General features: G+C 43.1%; 2 protein-coding genes across 4 annotated transcripts in view; one reads left to right on the top strand and one right to left on the bottom strand.

Moving 5' to 3' along the window:
* Window positions 1-6,416, top strand: part of LOC102314440 (transmembrane ascorbate-dependent reductase CYB561) — a 12,387-nt gene extending 5,971 nt beyond the window's left edge. The window contains exons 3-6 of the mRNA XM_014341239.2: window positions 4,194-4,292; window positions 4,398-4,501; window positions 4,582-4,739; window positions 5,807-6,416. Coding sequence (XP_014196725.1) covers window positions 4,194-4,292; window positions 4,398-4,501; window positions 4,582-4,739; window positions 5,807-5,999 — 554 coding nt within the window. The 3' untranslated portion in view covers window positions 6,000-6,416. The remainder of the gene's footprint in view (window positions 1-4,193; window positions 4,293-4,397; window positions 4,502-4,581; window positions 4,740-5,806) is intronic.
* A 1,868-nt stretch (window positions 6,417-8,284) lies between these two features.
* tanc2a (tetratricopeptide repeat, ankyrin repeat and coiled-coil containing 2a) overlaps window positions 8,285-18,052 on the bottom strand; it is a 67,757-nt gene continuing 57,989 nt past the window's right edge. For all 3 annotated transcript variants that reach the window (XM_005945975.2, XM_042213555.1, XM_042213554.1), the window contains 10 exons: window positions 17,488-17,679; window positions 17,300-17,393; window positions 16,221-16,354; window positions 16,005-16,128; window positions 15,325-15,500; window positions 15,041-15,173; window positions 14,702-14,793; window positions 14,458-14,592; window positions 14,242-14,342; window positions 8,285-13,288 (listed from right to left, as the gene is read on the bottom strand). In XM_005945975.2, the coding sequence (XP_005946037.1) occupies window positions 11,425-13,288; window positions 14,242-14,342; window positions 14,458-14,592; window positions 14,702-14,793; window positions 15,041-15,173; window positions 15,325-15,500; window positions 16,005-16,128; window positions 16,221-16,354; window positions 17,300-17,393; window positions 17,488-17,679 (3,045 nt within the window). In that variant the 3' untranslated portion in view covers window positions 8,285-11,424. The remainder of the gene's footprint in view (window positions 13,289-14,241; window positions 14,343-14,457; window positions 14,593-14,701; window positions 14,794-15,040; window positions 15,174-15,324; window positions 15,501-16,004; window positions 16,129-16,220; window positions 16,355-17,299; window positions 17,394-17,487; window positions 17,680-18,052) is intronic.

Here is an 18,052-nt window from a genome sequence, read left to right on the forward strand (position 1 = left end):
ACACACACACACACACACACACACACACACACACACACACACACACACAAAACCCAGAATAAACATGAAATCAAACAAAGACATCATGTTCAATTTCAAACAAGTTGAGCATTTTGGTAAGTGTTTCAATGTTATTCAAGTTAAACTCTTAACTTGCACCACCTGGGGTAGAAATGGGCGACTTAATTTAAAATGTAACATCTCGTAGCTGATACTGATATTTGTTTATTGAGCATGTGGCTAAAACACGAGCCAGCCCTGCTCCCAATCGTGGGCTTGTTTCCATTGAGCACCATAAATGCCTTATAGAAGCAGAGCAGAGAGTTCTTGCTGAAATATCAAAGTGATATCCAGCTGACCAGTTAGCCAGAGCTCAGCTGAAATGTTAGAATAATTTGAAAAACTTGCAGCCAGTGATTGTTCCTCTCTCTTTTTTTCCCTTGCAAAATGCTCAACAGAAAATGGCTGCTCTAAATTAGTAGGACTGTTGGTGTGTGTCTGAGCTTATGAGTGTGCACCAGTGCATCGTAGCCTCAAGCCACTGATTTGCTGACTTGTTACATTAAGCTAACGCTGGCCAGACACCCATCAATCCTCCCTAACCTGACCCAGCAGGACTGAGACCAAACAGAGGAAAGGGGGAATGGTTTGCATCACTGAATGAATGTAAACAGCTTGCGTGTGTGTTTTTGTCACGCATCCAGTAAAGGTTTGACAGGATGACTCTAAAGGGAAAAGTGGCACAAAAAAGCACCAGTCAGCAAACAACAGCATATTTTTCACTGACAGCAGAGGGCCTCCACTCTATTGGTCTTTAAATTCTCTTGTCCAATTATGGTATTTCTCAGAACTGGGTCTTCTTGTTTGTTCATGCTGTAGCCTGTTTAGACAGCTCAGCCTCCCCGTGCTGGATATATTGAGCTAACCGCTGCTAGCTGCACTCCACCAGTTTTAAAATGTGTCAGTTGGAATTATTATGTTATTTGCACCCTGACTGTCAAAATTGTATAAACAAAATCAAATATTCTTGTGTTAGAGTTCAGGTTAGTTGCAATTGACCTTCATGCTAATTACCAGATTACCAGTTAATTTGATACCTGACATTAAGAAGGAAGTTAGTTTGTTAGATGAAAGTGAAATAATATTTTTGACTCAGCTTTTTCATGTATTTACTCTGCCTTTTGTCATCCTTTATGCACAAATGTAGCTAGTTATAACTCGATGAAAACAAAAGGATGAGGCTCTACAAAAAAAAATAAAGCAACACTTTTTAATCAGAGTATATCATCAGCTGCGCAACACTGCCACAAGGAGGTTCTGGGGGACAGGCATTTACTGTAGGAGAGCTGGACAGGGTGGTAGAAGGCCCTCAATCCATCACTGGGACTAGTATCTGTTCCTTTGTGCAAGGAGGAACAAGGTGTGCACTACGAGAGCGACAAAATGAACTCCAGCAGACCACTAGTGTGAATGTTTCTGACCCAAAAAAATCATAAACAGACTTCATGAGGGTAGAACTGTCTGGTACCGTAGAGCCCTGTATGCCATCAAATACCAGAACTGGCCGGTCCACCATTGAGAGCATGTTCACCTTGAGTGACACACGTGACCCTGGAGAAGCTCTGGAGAATGGGATGCGGCCTTTAGCATTGTTCAGACTGACATCTCTGGTGGTGGGTCAGTGATGGTGTGGGGAGGCATCCCCATGATGGGACACACTGACCTCTACAGGCTAGTCGACACCATCCTGACGGCCATTGGGTGTCAAAAAGAAATCCTTGGACGGATTGCCAGATAACTTGGGTTACTGCTAGTAACTCGGGAAATCCCCTTGTTGGTGCAGGAATATTATTTTATATCTGTCACACTGTATTGTTGATTTTTTTTAGGCCAGTGTTAAGTGGCTCAAAAAACAAAAAAACATTCCTCTTCAAACGGTCAGGTACAAGGACTGGACTGAAAATGAGTGAAAATGCAGTCAATGTAAGACCTTCAGAAAGCTGGAAGAGTTTCTGCTCAAGAACACTTAAGAAAAACATAATGAAAGTCTGACTGCTGAAAACGGAAAATATAAGAAAATGAAGAGTGGCTTAAGATGCCTGCACAGCACTGCATGCTTTTGTATGTAGTCTTCATGTAGCTTTAGTCTTAGTCACTCTGCAACAGCACGATAAACATCATTCAAGACTGAACTCAGATCACCACAATACAACGTTACAAGAGTGAAAAATGCAGAACACACTTGACCCCACACATTAAGACAGTTGGATGACACGCCCACACGACATACACATCCACACAGCCAGATTAAAGGAAGTGCAAATGACAGCTGAGGTGAAGTTGCTCTGTCACACACAAATGTTTTGTGAGGTGAGCAAAAGACTTAAACAGCGTAAAAATTGTAGGAATTTTGTCAAATCTGACTTGAACTTCAGATGTCACATGTTCATTTGATCCAGGCGCTTGGTATGTGGACCTGATGTGGAGAGACTGCCCACCAGCAATTACTGTGTCACACAAGCCATTAATACGTCTAAATGTATTCATTCATTCATTGTTTCGAAATGACACTATATAGCAGCTTGGTTAGGCCATTCTTTCCAATTCCCGTGTTCAGTTTCTTTTTAATGCAGATTTTCCCTTTTGATGGTGCCGTCAGTCATCCAGCTCAACTTGATTTGTTTTGGACACACCGTCACTGTTTTTGACGTATTGCTGCCACCTGCTCATGCTGCAGCAGACTTTGCTTTGTGTCCGCAGCCCTGGGTACCGTTCTAATGAGAGTAACCACATTAACTCAACTGGTTCAGTGCTAGATTGCATTAGAGCAATAAAAACAAAGGTTAACTGGACATTAGAATGAGATTGAGGAAGGATCTTGATGTGAAATGGAAACCTCCTGGGGGCGTTCCTCACACAAAAACAAACACATGTCCACACTAATGCTGTTACACTTCAGCTCATGCCCCCCTTCTTCGCCTTTAATATTGGGTTCTTTTGAGTATCTTGCACCCCCATGAGGTGGCTTAAATCTCTGTGACGCTGTGAAGTGGAAATTAAACAAAGCTGTTGGCTCAGGTGGGTGAATGAAGGATTTATGCTGAGAACAATTAGAGTGTGTGTGTGGAAGAGCTGGAAGCTCAGTTGCTGCACAGTATTAATGCTGACCTTTTACCACAGTGTCCCCTCACTTCCAGCTGGACCGTCCTGACTCTGGTTCTGCTGGAGGTTTCTTCCTGTTAAAAAGGAGTTTTTCCTTCCCACTGTTGCCAAATGCTTGCTTATAGGGGGTCGTGTGATTGTTCATTCTAAATTAGTGTGTGGCTGTGAGCTTGACAGATTGTCTGTCTGTATCTGGTACCCTGGAACAGGCTGGCAGTTTGTTTTGGGTGTACTCTGCCTCTGGAGCCATAACCATTGAGATAAGCTCCAGCCCCACTGTGACCTTATACTGGATAGAAGGAATGAAGGAAGGAATCTGTAATTGCTTTATTTTATAGAAAATCAAATGTTAGCTCCAATAATGGTGTCACTGCAGGAAGTGACACACAATCATGCTGTTTAGTTGTGTTGCCTTGAATTCTGAATAAAATACAGATTATGTTTCTAGCAAAGTAAAGATAGACCTCAAAATAACAATTGTTTCTTTTTACTTGTGATTCCTTCCATACTTTACATGGTCTTCTAATTTTGTTGCCCAGTGGTCAATGCAAACAGCTTACAGGCATGCACCGTGTTAAAGACTGATTGCAGACATCTTCATCCATTAGTAACGTGTCACATTCTGCCAGGCACCTTTAAAAATGATGGACAATGGGTCCACACTGGTGATGGCAGCTACATTGTAGCCACAGCTGCCCTGGGGCGCACTGACAGAGGCGAGGCTGCCGGACACTGGCGCCACTGGGCCCTCTGACCACCACCAGTAGGCAAACATGGGGTTAGTATCTTGCCCAAGGATAGTTGGCATGCATTCAGGAAGCAGCCTGGGATCGAACCACCGACCCTGAGGTTATGAAATATGAGTATGAATCATGTTTTGCTGTTTCAGACTGCATTGGATAAAAAACAAAAGTCTAAAAAAGAACAAACAGCAATTAACATGTGTGTAATGTTTGATCAGTGTTAAATGCACTTAATGGATTCTATAGTCTTCCCTCTGTCTCCATGTCTCTGTCTGTCTGCCTCTCCAGCCATCCTGGTCTACAGAGTGTTTCACAATGAGCCGAAGAAGAACGTAAAGCTGCTTCACGGCATTATTCACCTGCTCGCTCTCATCATGAGTATTGTAGGTAAGGCAGCTACATCAGCCGGCGTCTGACTGCTGCAGATGTTTGTATTTTTTTAAATAACCATGTGTGTGTCCGTCTGACATGTTGCTCTATGCGTGCGTGCAGGTTTTGTGGCTGTGTTTGACTACCACAGGGCAGCCAAGATTCCTGACATGTACTCTCTACACAGCTGGTGCGGTATGACTACCCTAATCCTGTTCTGCTTACAGGTACACACACACAGACTGAATCTCTGCAGCAAATGTAACAGATTACAACACTAAACTTTTTATCCCTCCATTTTTGCCAGTGGGTGATGGGTTTGATGTTCTTCCTGTTTCCTGTTGCGTCGGCATGGTTACGAGCCTCATACTTGCCTGTCCACGTGTTCTGTGGCCTGGCTCTGCTGGTAATGTCCGTAGGGACCAGCCTGCTGGGCATCACGGAGACGCTCCTCTTCAACATCATGTATGTCTGTGCTCGAGTATCTGCCCCCTCGTCTTCATTTCATTAGTGATGTTCTTTAGGCATAAACCACAGACAGTATGACATCACACGAGTGGCTTGTGAAGGTCGTTGTGTTTTTGTCATTTCTTTTTGAAATCATTTCTTGTTTAAGTAACTACATTTATTTGACTATTTCCACATTATTGTATATTCAGCACCAGTGGTTTGATCTGAAAATATAAAGCTGGACATTTGTCCAGGGAATATAACATGGCCGGTTTTTATGGCTTCATATCAGATATTACGAGTCTGGTGCGTAAAGGCCTTTTTAGTTAGGGTCATCGCTGATTACAGCTTGGATCTCAGAAGTCAGATGGCTCTGATAAAAAGAAATCCACCACTCTAATCCAGTACATCCGCACACTGCTCTTGTTGCCTACCATGGTGGACATGGTACAATCACCAGTTGCTAAGGAAAATGTGTAGTGGTTCCTGGAGGTTGTTGGCTGCATGAAATTGGTTGCAAAGAAGGCGCTACACCAAAGACCTCCTAGCAGGCTGCTGAGGTTGTGGGCAATTTTTTTAAATCGTTGTCTGTAAATACTTGCTAATGACATGCTAAGAGGTAGCAAAACTTTCCAAAATGCAAGTTTGTCATTTCCATTCAAACTACAAACACAGCAATATGATAGTGACCAAAGCAATCGGAAGAAGGTCATTGCCAACCGAAATAAGTTTTTCCCTGGTGACACGTGGTTGCCAGGTTGATCACTGACCAGTCTGTAGGTCTGTGTGATCCTTAAGCAATCATTTCCCAGCAAACTCCACCAACCACTCGCAGTAAAGTCGGGGAGTACTAAATTTTCCCTCACAACTGCTGGTTGAGAGATGGCCACTGAGTGACCTACATTCATTGATCCCACAATGTCACAAGTGCAGAATGTCAGACAAGTTAACATCACATGGTTTGTGGTCACATGTCTGCAAATCCTCAATAACCACCATCTGCTCCTGATTTATCTCAACTAACCTTAAATTTTACTATGCCCTTACCCACTTATGATGTCCCCTTGCTTCCTTGGGGCCAGGCCGACCTACTCTAAGTTCACCCCAGAGGGAGTGCTGGCCAACGTCTTGGGTATCCTGTTGGTGTGCTTTGGATTGGTGCTGGGACACCTGATGACGAGGGAGGAGTACAGACGCCCACCAAACCCAGAGGAAGAAGCTCTGTCCGTCCATTTCAAGACACTGACTGACGGGGGATCACCAACCACGCCTTAATCTCACTCTGAAGCCTGACGCCTCTCTGTGATCTACATCTACAGAGCCAACAGACCACCTGTGCTACCAGTCTCTGTTAGTACCTGCATACCTGTCAGAAAATGAGTTCAGCTTTAGGTTCAGTGAAGTAAGAACAGAAATCTGTAATAACTGTCCTTCTCATGTTACCAGCTCTGTCAGCTTTGTCATGAAAAACATTTATACAAACATAGTTAAAAATGTACTGTTTCACTACACATTGTGATATGGAGCGTCATGTTTGTGTAGTTGAAGGGCGCAGTTTATATTTTATTGTTTCCTGTTGTGCAGTGTTCATGGTTAGGTTGTGATTCTCGTTTTGCTTAAATGTGTCTTGGATTCCTTCACTTGTGTTTTATCATTGTGTCTTAACTATATTAAAGATGTAGCATCAGCCGACCCGAGTAGGTGCAGTGTTCTCCTCTCCCGTCCTTTCCTCCTCAGCTCTGCTCTGTGTCGGCTTTGTGAGGACAGTTATTGACATTAATGCACTCCCAGCGTCTCACCCCCAATTTTAACCATATTAACTACAGTAAATCTCACACCTAACATAACTCTAAAACCAGGTCTTAACCCTCAGACAGACAGCGGTGTGAGAAGATTCAAGTTGTACCTTCCAGAAAGTCACAGCAGATGGCTGCCATGGGCGTTATTTGGTGATTGTGCTGATGCTATCCTTTTTAGTAAATCTGGCACCTTATCAGTGGAATTAAATTTGACTAAAGAAAGAAACCACAAACACAAATTTCTACTTTGACGCTCAAAAAGAAGCTACACTACCCTCGGAACAATTGTACAAATCCTGCAAACGTAGCCTTTCTGTGAGCAGGGTGGAGCAAGGTGGAGCAGGGTGGTGCGCTGGTAGTCTGTAGGATAGACTCTGTGCTCTGCTGGAGAACCACGTGTTCAAAAACTGTTCTCCGCAGCCGCTGTCTACTCTCCGTGCTGCTCTTCTGTCTGTGAACATTGGTTGAGTTCCCCTCATGTTCCTCTCTGTGTAACTAAAGAGCCACAGGTCCACGTTCATTTTGGGGTCAATATGTGGCATCAAAGGTGGTGTGAATTGGTTGTATGATAAAATTTCCTCTGCTGTTGCTCCGTCTTCGTGACCTGCAGTACCATAAAGTCCTATTTTCTGACCGAATCCTATCAGTAACTGTTCCTGTTTAAATGCTTCAATAACCTGTTGTGTGTATTCAAATACCTACATGTATGTTTTAAATCTACTTTTTGTTTTGTTTTGCTCGACTTCGGCTCGGACTTCAGTCTTTGTGCCTCAGAGAGAGCTTGGTGGAGGTTGTTCATTTTTCTGTAAGTTGTGACAGTGTCGTTGTTCACAGGAAGTCCCGATCTTATCAGGACAACCTGAAATAAAGTGTTTGAGATTATTTTCCCCAGATTTTTAACATTGGATGTGAAAGCAGCAAGAAAACATATTTGAATTGTAGATTGTTTTAAAATGAACATTCTAAAACAAACATTTTTACTGTACGTAACAAGCTGTTCACGTCACCTTTATGTGCATTAAGCTGCACCAGTTTTGTCGTTTTTGCCTTTGTACACCAACATAGTGGATTTTAAATCACACAGGCAAGATGTCATTGAAGTGCAGACATTCAGTAATAATCTAAGTGGGTATCACGTTAACTGTTCAGGGTTTACATTTTCTAACGCTCAAATGGAACTGGACATGGAACTGAAAAGCAGTTTGATGGCCAGTTGAGGTCTGTTCCCTCTTTATTTCCTGAAAGGTTAAACAGATAAAAGATCTGTAGTTTACCCTGAGAGCTGCGCTTGCCACTCCTAAAGTTTTCCACAGCAAAAAGTTTAGGATGGCCGAAGGAGCAGTCTGGCTCATTCTTACAAAGCAATCATAAAAGGCCCGATAGCCCACTGACTGGTGCTTTATGTTAAAATCAATATTCTATTTAGATTGCTTCTGCTGCCCCCAAGTGGCCAAAAAACAATCAGTTATTGTAAGAGCACTGCATATAAGATCAACACAATCTTTCCACCACAGTTAAAGCAAAAGCATTTATCCATGTGAGCATATAAATGAATACTTGTGCTAATAACAATGCATACAGTATGTAATGCTGTCTGCAAACACATACGGGAACACAGTTTTTCTTCATTGTAAAACCTTTAGGGCCTTTAACCAGTGTTGCCACATAGCAAGAAGGTAAAGTTCTTGTTCTAATGTAAGATTATACCCAAAAAAGCTTTTCCTTGTTGGGTCACACAATGAGAGACAGACTTACAGTTCAGTCTTTTATTCAGCTTTATTCCTCTTTCTAACTCAGTGATTCCACATGAGCCAAAAACACATTCATGTTGCTTGAAATGTTTGATAATGAAGCTCTTCTCGTCACCATCCTTGGTTTTAAATGTAAGCTCATCTTACACACTGTGAAAGAGCCCAAAGTACACACTGACTTGGCTCTGTTCTGACGGGATATTTCACAGTCAGGCACCAATGCAGACAGAAGGTAAACATCCTACATGTGATGCACAACACACAGTTTTGCTAACAGATTTTCCACGTTTTCACTTTGAACATCAAATTGCTAATATCATCTCACAGCTGCAGTCCCCTGAGCAGTACGAGATGATGGCAGTGGTCAGAGTCTGTACTGTGTGCGCTGTGTCAGACGTCACTTGTTTCATCAGCAACAGCAACTGAAAGTGAGAAGTTTGGGGGGAAAAAGCACTACAAATGTACAAAAACTGGCATTCATGTTTATAAAAGACAGTTTTAAAGAAGCCTGATCTTAATATATGATTAAAGTGAAACTTGTCCCTCTTTTAAATATTCAGCTAGCCACCTCCCCTTGTCGTTAACAAGGTTAAGATGGAAAAGTTAAATCATTCCTTGCTGACATAGACAAAAGCATTTTGAGCAGTAAACCGTGTCTTTTGCCATAAATATGTTGTCTGTTTTATCTGTTTTAGCAAGCTAGGCAAACTACTGGTTTGAAAGGAAAACCTTGTAAAGACATAAATAAACATGTGTTTGATGGATTCATAAATGATAGTGTGCTAAAAATTGGTAACATTCAAAATCCCAAGTAGATGGTGATCGCTTTGGGAAACGCAAAAAAGAAACAGCGTAATTTCTGTATTGCAGCAGATGTTTGTTAGCCCTAGCATCTAAGGTACGATAAGAAAAACGCATTTTCCATTCAAAGTAACGACTTTTAAAACCCAGTAACGTGGCACAACGAGGAAAACTTTTTTTATGTCACAGTTACTGTTACTGACGCCTAGTCTTTGATATCACATAAGCAGAAACACTGTCGACAACTATAAATGTTTGTTATATAATAAGACTTTTGATTAATGACTTAAAATCATTTGTTGCAGACAAACATTTTAATTATCATCTTTGATTACGACAGTTTTTTTCCTATTTAACATCCAAATTTAGGTCTATGTTCTGACCTAAACTTCCTTTTTTTAATTATACTTTGCAAATTCTAACAAAAACTTTCACCACTTTTAAAAAACTTTTCTTGTCTCTTTTTATTTCTGCCCTTGTTGCCTCAAGAGAATTTGCCTTTTCCCAGAACAGCACTATAAATAAGAACATTATTAAATAAAGGTTATACTGATTCACTGCACCAGCTCATGGTACAAACCGATTTCACATGAAAAGTCCTGCCTGGCTCTAGTACAACTTAAGATGGTGTTGCTCCAACACAGTACAATGTACATGTTTTGGAGAAGTTGTTTCTTCACATTTTATTTGAACTTTACTTAATTTTCGAAGATTTTAAACTTTTTCTGAGCGCAGGCGTTTATAACAAGCACAGAAACACACCAAAGTTGGAGGAACCATCTGAAGAGTAAGTAAACACACGGCTACGTATGCTAATGTTTGTGAGGCTAAGATTCTGATCTGACTGTGAAACACACAGTGGATGATAAGATGAAAAAAGTGAACTGAACTTTAGTTTTTGAAAAACAAACAAACCTCAACACAGTAAATGAATGTAGTTGAATAGTGGTACATTTTTGGGCCTCATTGGTAAGGCTCTGTGGCTGCTGTTGGTGGTAAGATAGTTAGCTTGGCATGGTCATAAATTAAGCTGGTTTCGCGCAGATAAATAGATTGTTTCATTGGAATTTTACACAGTTATCTTTGGAAAGGCAAGAAAAACATACAACACCATCCAAAGAGTTCAAATGCACATTGTTGAGGACAAATATCCGGAAATTACATGTCAAGCCAAGTTAATGGTCAGAGTGAGAGTGACTGACAGTACTGACAACCGAGGCACATACAAGCAAAATGTTTCCAACATAATACAGTATGAAGAGCCCTGGTGTATCACTTGGAATCATATGGTTTGCATAATTAGACCATTAGGACTACAGAATATAAAAGGCCTTCAGAGAGCACAGAAAAAGGCTGAATGGATGACCCTTCCAAAAAATCCAATTTTTACAAATGCGCTATATCGTTCTAACTGAACCCAGAAAGAGACCAATGTTAACCCAACATGGAAAACTTTAGAGTTTCTGCTTCATGTAAACTAAAACTCTAAAGTTTCAGTTTACGTGTTCTCACAGACGATCCCCCAAAATAAACACGATGGCAAATCCCAAAGGAATACCGTTTTAAGAAAAAACAAAAAGAAACTTTACAGTTTGATACAGACATAACTTAAAAAGATAAATACAATTTTTTCTCCTTTGTTTTTTTTTAACTCAGTGTTTATTCAATGACAGTATTTTCGAGTTTCTCAAACTATGGCTTGGGTCTGGGTCACTAACAAGCGTTTGACTGGTACAATGACGCGAGCCTGGATTCGTCCATTTCTTTCAAGTCTGTGTTATTTAAGCGCTTCAATCTTGAAATGAGATCTTTATTAAAGGCGTCGGCAGCAGGCAAAGGTAATTGCGGTGCTTTTTCTCTCCTGTCTGGACCTCACCATTTAGACTTGAACTGCAGTTTTAAAATGTAATTCAAGCCAGAATTGTGCAAGAAGAAGAATACAGTCTTATTCCATAATTATCTTCTTCATTCTTGTGCTTTGTGAGGTGAACACCTGTTAATGTTTCACTTCCAAATGGCAGAACCAGTTCATTATTGGTGAATATGTTCCATGCCGTTCTTATAGGTTAGGCATCTTGCCTAAGATGAAGTGGCACTCTTTCCAAAAACAACATAGAGCAATCACTTAACCTAGCAAGTGAGGTGGAGTTCTCTGAAGCATACTAACAAATACAACCAAATGAAAACAAAAGCTTTTACCCAGTCTGAACTTGGTGTGTCTTGCTCTTATAAACATTCCAAGTACTAAATGTAGGAACTTGACATTACTTTGTTTCAAGAACAGTCTTCCAGTATATCGGTACAGTGACTTCATTTATACCACTTTTCATTAATGTTCTTGTATTGTCTTTACACATTGGACTCTACAAAGGGTCTTTTTGGTTTAACCGGAGACGTAGGACCCGTACGTCTCTCAGTCGGTCTGTCCGAGCAGCTGTGGATCATGGGCAGCGTCCGAGCCACCTTCACATCCATGTAGGAGAGATTCTGACAGGCAACCTGCACTGAGCCCTCACCCTGATGAACATTTCCTGGCGTCACGTCATAGAAGTCCAGCTGGTTATCATAAGAGGCGTGACCATTGTGGGCATTGTTGTTGCTGCGGTTGTGGTAGGCAAAGGATGAGAGCTGGGGTGGAGGGGGGTTTTTGCTGGGCGAAGTGACAACTGTGTCCACTGAAGACACGGCCCAGGAGCGAGACGGACTGAGACAGGACGCTGAGCTGGACGGAGCCTGTTGCTGATACTGCTGGTGCACCCTTGCCGTCTTGTCGATTACTCCCATAAAAGGAGTGTTCCTAGATGAACGTCCCACCTCTCCAGGGTAAGTCCCGCCTCCTGACATGCATATTTCTGACTGGGGAGAGGCGATCAGGAAGTTATCATCATGGTAACCACTAATGCTTCTAGCAGAGGCCAGATCTGAAGGTAGATCCATGTGCTGAACAGAGGCCGATGTCCTAAAGCCTGGCCCAAGATTAGCTGGCTGTCCAGTAGCAAGACTACCACTGCTGGGGGAGAAACGGACGCTGACACTCTGGGAATGGATGAGAGGCCTAGGGGAATGACCAGAGGAGGAGGTTGGGTGAGCACTGAGTGGACGTCGAAGACCACCCTGGTGTTGATACTGATAATCGTGCGATGACTGAAGCCTATCTGAAGACCCCATTGCTGCCTCTGTAACTTCCAAAGGGTAGTAGGCTGCTTTGGATTGGTTACGGCTGAACTGACGGGACTGGCCAAAACGGTTTACCCCCGCCCACTCGGCTCCTGCTGCTTTCCCATAGCCAGATGTGCCTCTGGCCTGGCTAACCAGGTCAACTTCTTCTTCTTCATCCTGTACATAAGAAGCTCCAGAGCTCAGACCAGGCTGAGCCAATGGGCTAGGCCTGACATCCATAGGATTTGAGCAAAAGCCTTCCCCAAGCTCTGCTAGTTCTTTGGGCAGATGGGCGAACTGGGAATAGGCAGAACTTCCCAAAACCATGCTGGAGTGGGTAGAAGAACTGGGCTGATTGGTTCGGACCACCTGTGCTTTGGCTGGTTGGAGCCAGTGGCCTTGGATGGGGTTCTGCTTCTGGAACCTCTGACCAGCCAGATGGGGGTGACGCTGGACTCCCTGGTTCTGATCTAAGTCAGACTGTGGATAGTTTTGTACACCTCCACTTTCGGACAATGTAGGCATACTTTCAGACACTATGCCACCTCGCTGCTGATGCTGGATTAGGGAGGAAGTAGGGCTGAAATCGTGATAAGATGTGGAAGGAGGGGGAGGTGCAGAGTGACTAGGTGAAGAAAGGGAGGCTGCGTGGGTGGGACTGGGGAGGTGATGATACAGATGAGTGGGGGAAAGGGAGGAGGGCGATGGTACCCCAGAGTGGCAGCGGGTGTCAAGACTTTGAACCGCAGGTTGAAGGTGACAGGGAGAGGAGTCTCTTTCCCTGAAACTGCTCTCTGCTTTCTCCTCTTCCTCCTCTTCCTCTGTAAGCCCCTCTCTATCCTGTACCTGCAAACAACCTGAATCTCTAGACCTGGCCTCGCTGATGGACATGTTCTGCTGATAGACGTGATTAGATGATGGAGGATGAGTGTCCTTTTGCTGTGCAGCCTGCCGACACTCTTCTTTGACCCGTGACAGCAGGCGCTGAATCTCCCGGTTGGATGGGCACAAACGGCTGGCTTCAATCAGGTCCTCCAAAGCAGCGTGGAATTGTCTGGGTTGTGATAGTGACAAGGAGTGAAAACAGGACAAACTTCAGAAGATGACAGAGAATGTGTATATAAAAATGTTTCCGGAATTATAGGTTTCATATTGTCAGTGTTTAGAAGGTCTGTTCCAATCTTTCGATGTCTGGTTACCTGAAATTTGCTGCAATCACATTCACAAAGAAAAAACAGGCTTAAAAATGTGTCCCTCCATCTGACATCTATGCCTTCAGTCACTGTGACTGTAAGGCAATGCTAGGTCAAAGCTTTAGGTCTTTACTCTCTGGTGAACGGTGCCAGTCAGTGACCCCACGGTAACCACTCGTCACTAGGGGAAAGTGTGTCTGGTTGGCAAGCGGTTGCAGGAAGTTGCATGTGGTCACAGAGTGGAATACTTTTACTTTGAAGGGAAATGGTCTCCGTTTCTGGTTTGTGCTGTACTTTTTCATGCTTCACCACTACATGGTGGTTAGTTAGTGACTGAGTGCAGACAAGCTGGCATCTTCTATGCAAACTATGAGTGACCGCAGTAATCTTCTAGCAATGAAAGCAATCACAAGATGGTTTTTGGTCCAGCACCCTTTTTGCTTTCCTAGTGATTGGAGGTTAACAGGGGATTGCCAGCTGGTCTCTGGGCCTGTGTAACTGAGGCCTTAGCAAACTGTGTAGAGCCTTAGCATGGAGCTAACTGGAAACTGACAACACCCCGCCAAGTTAAAAGCACATATGTCTTCTTCTTCTTACAGTTCAGGTCACTCTATCTCTCAGGTTTTCTTTACATGGTAGTGAGCCTAAAACTACTCAACTCTTTCTCACTGCAATCTCGTGTCTAAGTTTCAAATAGTTTAAAAATGTCAAACAATAAAATCATCACAGTTCTACTACTGAAGATCCAAAGAACCCAAACTCTCAGAAGATGACGATCAGTTAGTTTTATTCAATTTCTCACGACACTGTTTACCTGCGGCTGCGTTTGGCACGGGCTCTGGCATAAAAGGCTTCATAAGATTTGGCTTTTAGCTCCAGGGCCTTGGTAGCAAACTCCTCAGCAAGGCTGAAGTCCTGTAAGGAAGATTAACGATATATCAATACTGAAATAAAGTTTTCGAGATGAGATTTGTTTCAAAATAATAAGCAAAATATTCTCAACATGTGCGTGTGTAAGAAGAAGCCTCACGTTCATCTTGCGGCGGCAGCGTGACAGGTTGAGCAGCACGCACACCCTGAGCTGTTTGAACGTCTTCAGCTCGTCTCCTGGAAACTTCTGGAGAGCTGACTGATAGGAGTGAGCGGCTTCCCTCACTTTACCTTGCTGGAAAGCAAAAAAAAAGAAACTCTTTCAGAAAGAACTTTGGAATATCGAATCAAATCGATATCGAGTCAATCAAATCAAATCTCATCAAGATGGAAATGTGCGCTACCTTGTACAATTTATCTCCTTCTTGGATCAATTTACTGAGCAGAACCATTAAGATATCTGGCTTAGAGGTTGCCATGGCCCAGGTTGCAGGTCCTACACACACACACACACACACACACACACACACACACACACACACACACACACATGCAAGTTTAGTTTAGGGATATATGAAGGATGATTTAGAATTCATGAAGGTTCATTCTGCAGGATGATGTATTGCTAATGGAAATGAACTATATGGGAGTCCGGCCATGCAGCAGTGAAGATGCTTACTGCATAACTACAGCATCCACGGTTTAATTCTTGCTGTTAAACTGAACATGCTTCATGCTTCTACCTATTTTGGCTCCCTTTTTCAGTAGAGCGATGACTGCAGAAGTGTTTCTGCAGCCGACTGCTCGATCCAGAGGGCGCATCCCGCTGCAGTCCACATGCTCCACTGACGCACCGTGATCCACAAGGTACTGCACCTGGACACGGATCAAAGCGACATTTTTCACCACTTTTATAAATTCTCCTCCGGCTACATTACATTGCCCTCTGCAGCGGCTGCAGAACAGGTAGGACAGGTAACTGTTCTAAATTAACTAACACAATCATGGTTACTCTGGCTGTACACACCACATCTGGGTCTCCGCAGAATGCAGCCAGATCCAGAGGCGTGCGTCCATTGCGGTCTGCATGAGTTGTGGCTGCTCCTCTCTCCACAAGCTCTCTGACCAATGAGAGCTGGCCTTTTAGACACGCCCAGCTCAGTGCCGTTAGCCCTTCTCTGTCGGTCTGTTCGAGGGAGGCTCCTGGAAACAGACAGAATCATTAGGGTCGGAGCTATTGTCAGGGTCAGAGTGAGTAGAATGGGGGCTCTAAGGACGACCTTATAAATAATGGCTACAAACATGGCCTCACTAGTCTCAGCACACATGCCATTTCTGTTAAAACTGTAAATTCCTACAGTGGAGTGTTTGATCACGAGGACAACAGATTCATTTCATATTTCTTCTACTTTTTTGTCAGTGTCAGGAAAGAGGAAAACACGTTTTTACAGCAGTGTACACACTGAGAATACTGTACAGTATCACAGCTGTCCTCTAAGATTAGCGTTTGTAGTTAAAGTATTATTGATTAGGACCAATCTCGTTTTCAAGGGTTTTTTAACATCTGAATCTCCTGATCAAAGAAAAAGTAAAAAATACTTTCTGACTGAACTGAAGTTGGACATAAACAATGTGACTGCTGGTTTAATTGCATTGCTGCAGCAACTCTTGCTGTTTTTCTGGCTGCAGAGTGCAGTGTGTGATTACCATGATCCAGCAGCAGCTGGGCAGTGCTCATGTGTCCCTCTGAGGCTGCAGTCATCAGAGATGTTCGACCCTGCTGGTCCACCATGTTCACCTCCACCCCCTGATTCAGAAACAACTCCACCACCTGACCGAAGGATGCATGAGGAGGAAGACTGCAGTTATCTGCTGCAGGTATCGCGTGATCATGTGCCTGTTTGCTTTCTGGTTCCACCATACCTGCCAGTGACCCCGTCTCACGGCGCTGAAAAGTGGAGTGACACCCTGCTTGTTTCCTTGCTCCACAGCTGCCCCCTGATCCAACAAGAGCCTGCAGACAGACAGACAGCCACATCCTGCTGCTGCTGTCAGAGCTGACGCAAACACACAGAGTGAGACAAGGGAAACCAGACGATTACAAACTTCAGCTCTGTAACTGAACATATGGCATATAAAGCTGCGGTAGGTGTTAGAGAACAAACATTAAATGTAGAAGCCAGAGTTTATTTTGAAATGACGCGATGGATATTAAATGAATCCACGTCTGAGCTTTGGTAAGAAAAGTTTGCAATGAGACAGAATCACCCAGGTCTGATCCTGGCTCTGCTGGAGGTTTTTCCTTCCCCCTGTCACCAAGCGCTTTCTCACCGAGGGGACGTCTGATGTTGGGATTTTCACTCTACTACTTTAGGGTCTTTATCTTACAACATAAAGGACCTCGAGATGACTACATAAATAAAACTTCTGTATTTCTTAGGAGAACCTTTTGTTTTCAGTATAGTTTTCTATTGTGTATTTGCTCGTTTCCATTCAGTTTTTATTGCTTCAGTATAGTCGTTATTGTATCAGCTTGTTTTTCACATTCACTGTATGTTTTTATTTGTATTTATTTATTGTTTGTCTCATTTTAATTATATTTTTCAAAGACTTATTTTATTGTGTTGGTTTTTTGCTCTTATATAATATAAATATAATAATCTTGGCCAGAGGAACCAAACATGTAGAAGAGTCCAAATACTTATTTTTTCTGTTTTTCCTGAAGTGAACACTTTCGTCCACTAGATGCTACTAATGTAAAGTATAGTGATCAGTCATGTTGTCTCCTGCTTGCCTCTCATTAATTATGAGGTTGTGGTGGGAAAATGATCCCGCTACATCATCCGTTATTGTAAATGACCTTTTAAGCAAACCAAAGCATGTTTATGAAAACATTGCTTCCCACCATGTTCCACGTGAATTTATCACACTGATCTGGTTGACAGAAAAACAAAGCCTGCCGTGACAAAGTAGTTACACAATAGTAGTTACATAGTCATTACCTGTCTCTCCCCATAGACTGTCATATGTGTTGATCTCAGGTCTCTCCTCCCCTTCTTCATCTTCCTCTGGAAGGTCCAATAGGTATGACACCATCTACACACACACCCGACTATGTGATTGTATATTCTGTACCACACAGTGTTATACATTAAAGGTGTGTATGTGTGTGTGTGTGTGTTTGTATCACCTCTGTGTGTCCCATGCTGGCTGCAGCAATCAAAGCCTGCTGCACTGCTTGGCTCCTGCTTGCCCCCTTCTGTCCACAGCAGGTAGTACAACTCCACTCCGCCCTCTTTAGGAGAAAGCGCAGCACCTCGAGGTGGCCTCGCTGGGCTGCGTGAACCAGCACGCACCGACCGGAGCCGTCCACGTGACCCACCTGCACCCAAGGGGAGACAGACACTCAAAAACAGGGTTGGGACTCTTTCTAGGTTAAATTGCAGTGATGCCACTGACTATCAGAAAAGGTTATGAGACCAAGAATCAAAAGAAAAAGAGCAACTGAACTGCAACAATCTCAATTTTCCTTATTTAACATATTTCACTGTATGTATAAGGTTGGCCCCTTGCATACCACGGTTATATTTTTTTGTGCACAATTACCTTGAAACAACGCAAGGGACAGAAAACTATTACTTTTTCAGCAAATGGTGGATCTACAAGCTACTGAATTATGGGATGTACTGCACGGAAGCCTGTGCAAATCCTGCTGTTGTCATTCTTTACATTAGCTGCAAACATCTGTTTGACAC

Source organism: Haplochromis burtoni, unplaced genomic scaffold, assembly GCF_018398535.1.
Source record: "Haplochromis burtoni strain Fernald_Lab_line unplaced genomic scaffold, NCSU_Asbu1 Contig_453, whole genome shotgun sequence".
Lineage (NCBI taxonomy): Eukaryota > Metazoa > Chordata > Actinopteri > Cichliformes > Cichlidae > Haplochromis > Haplochromis burtoni.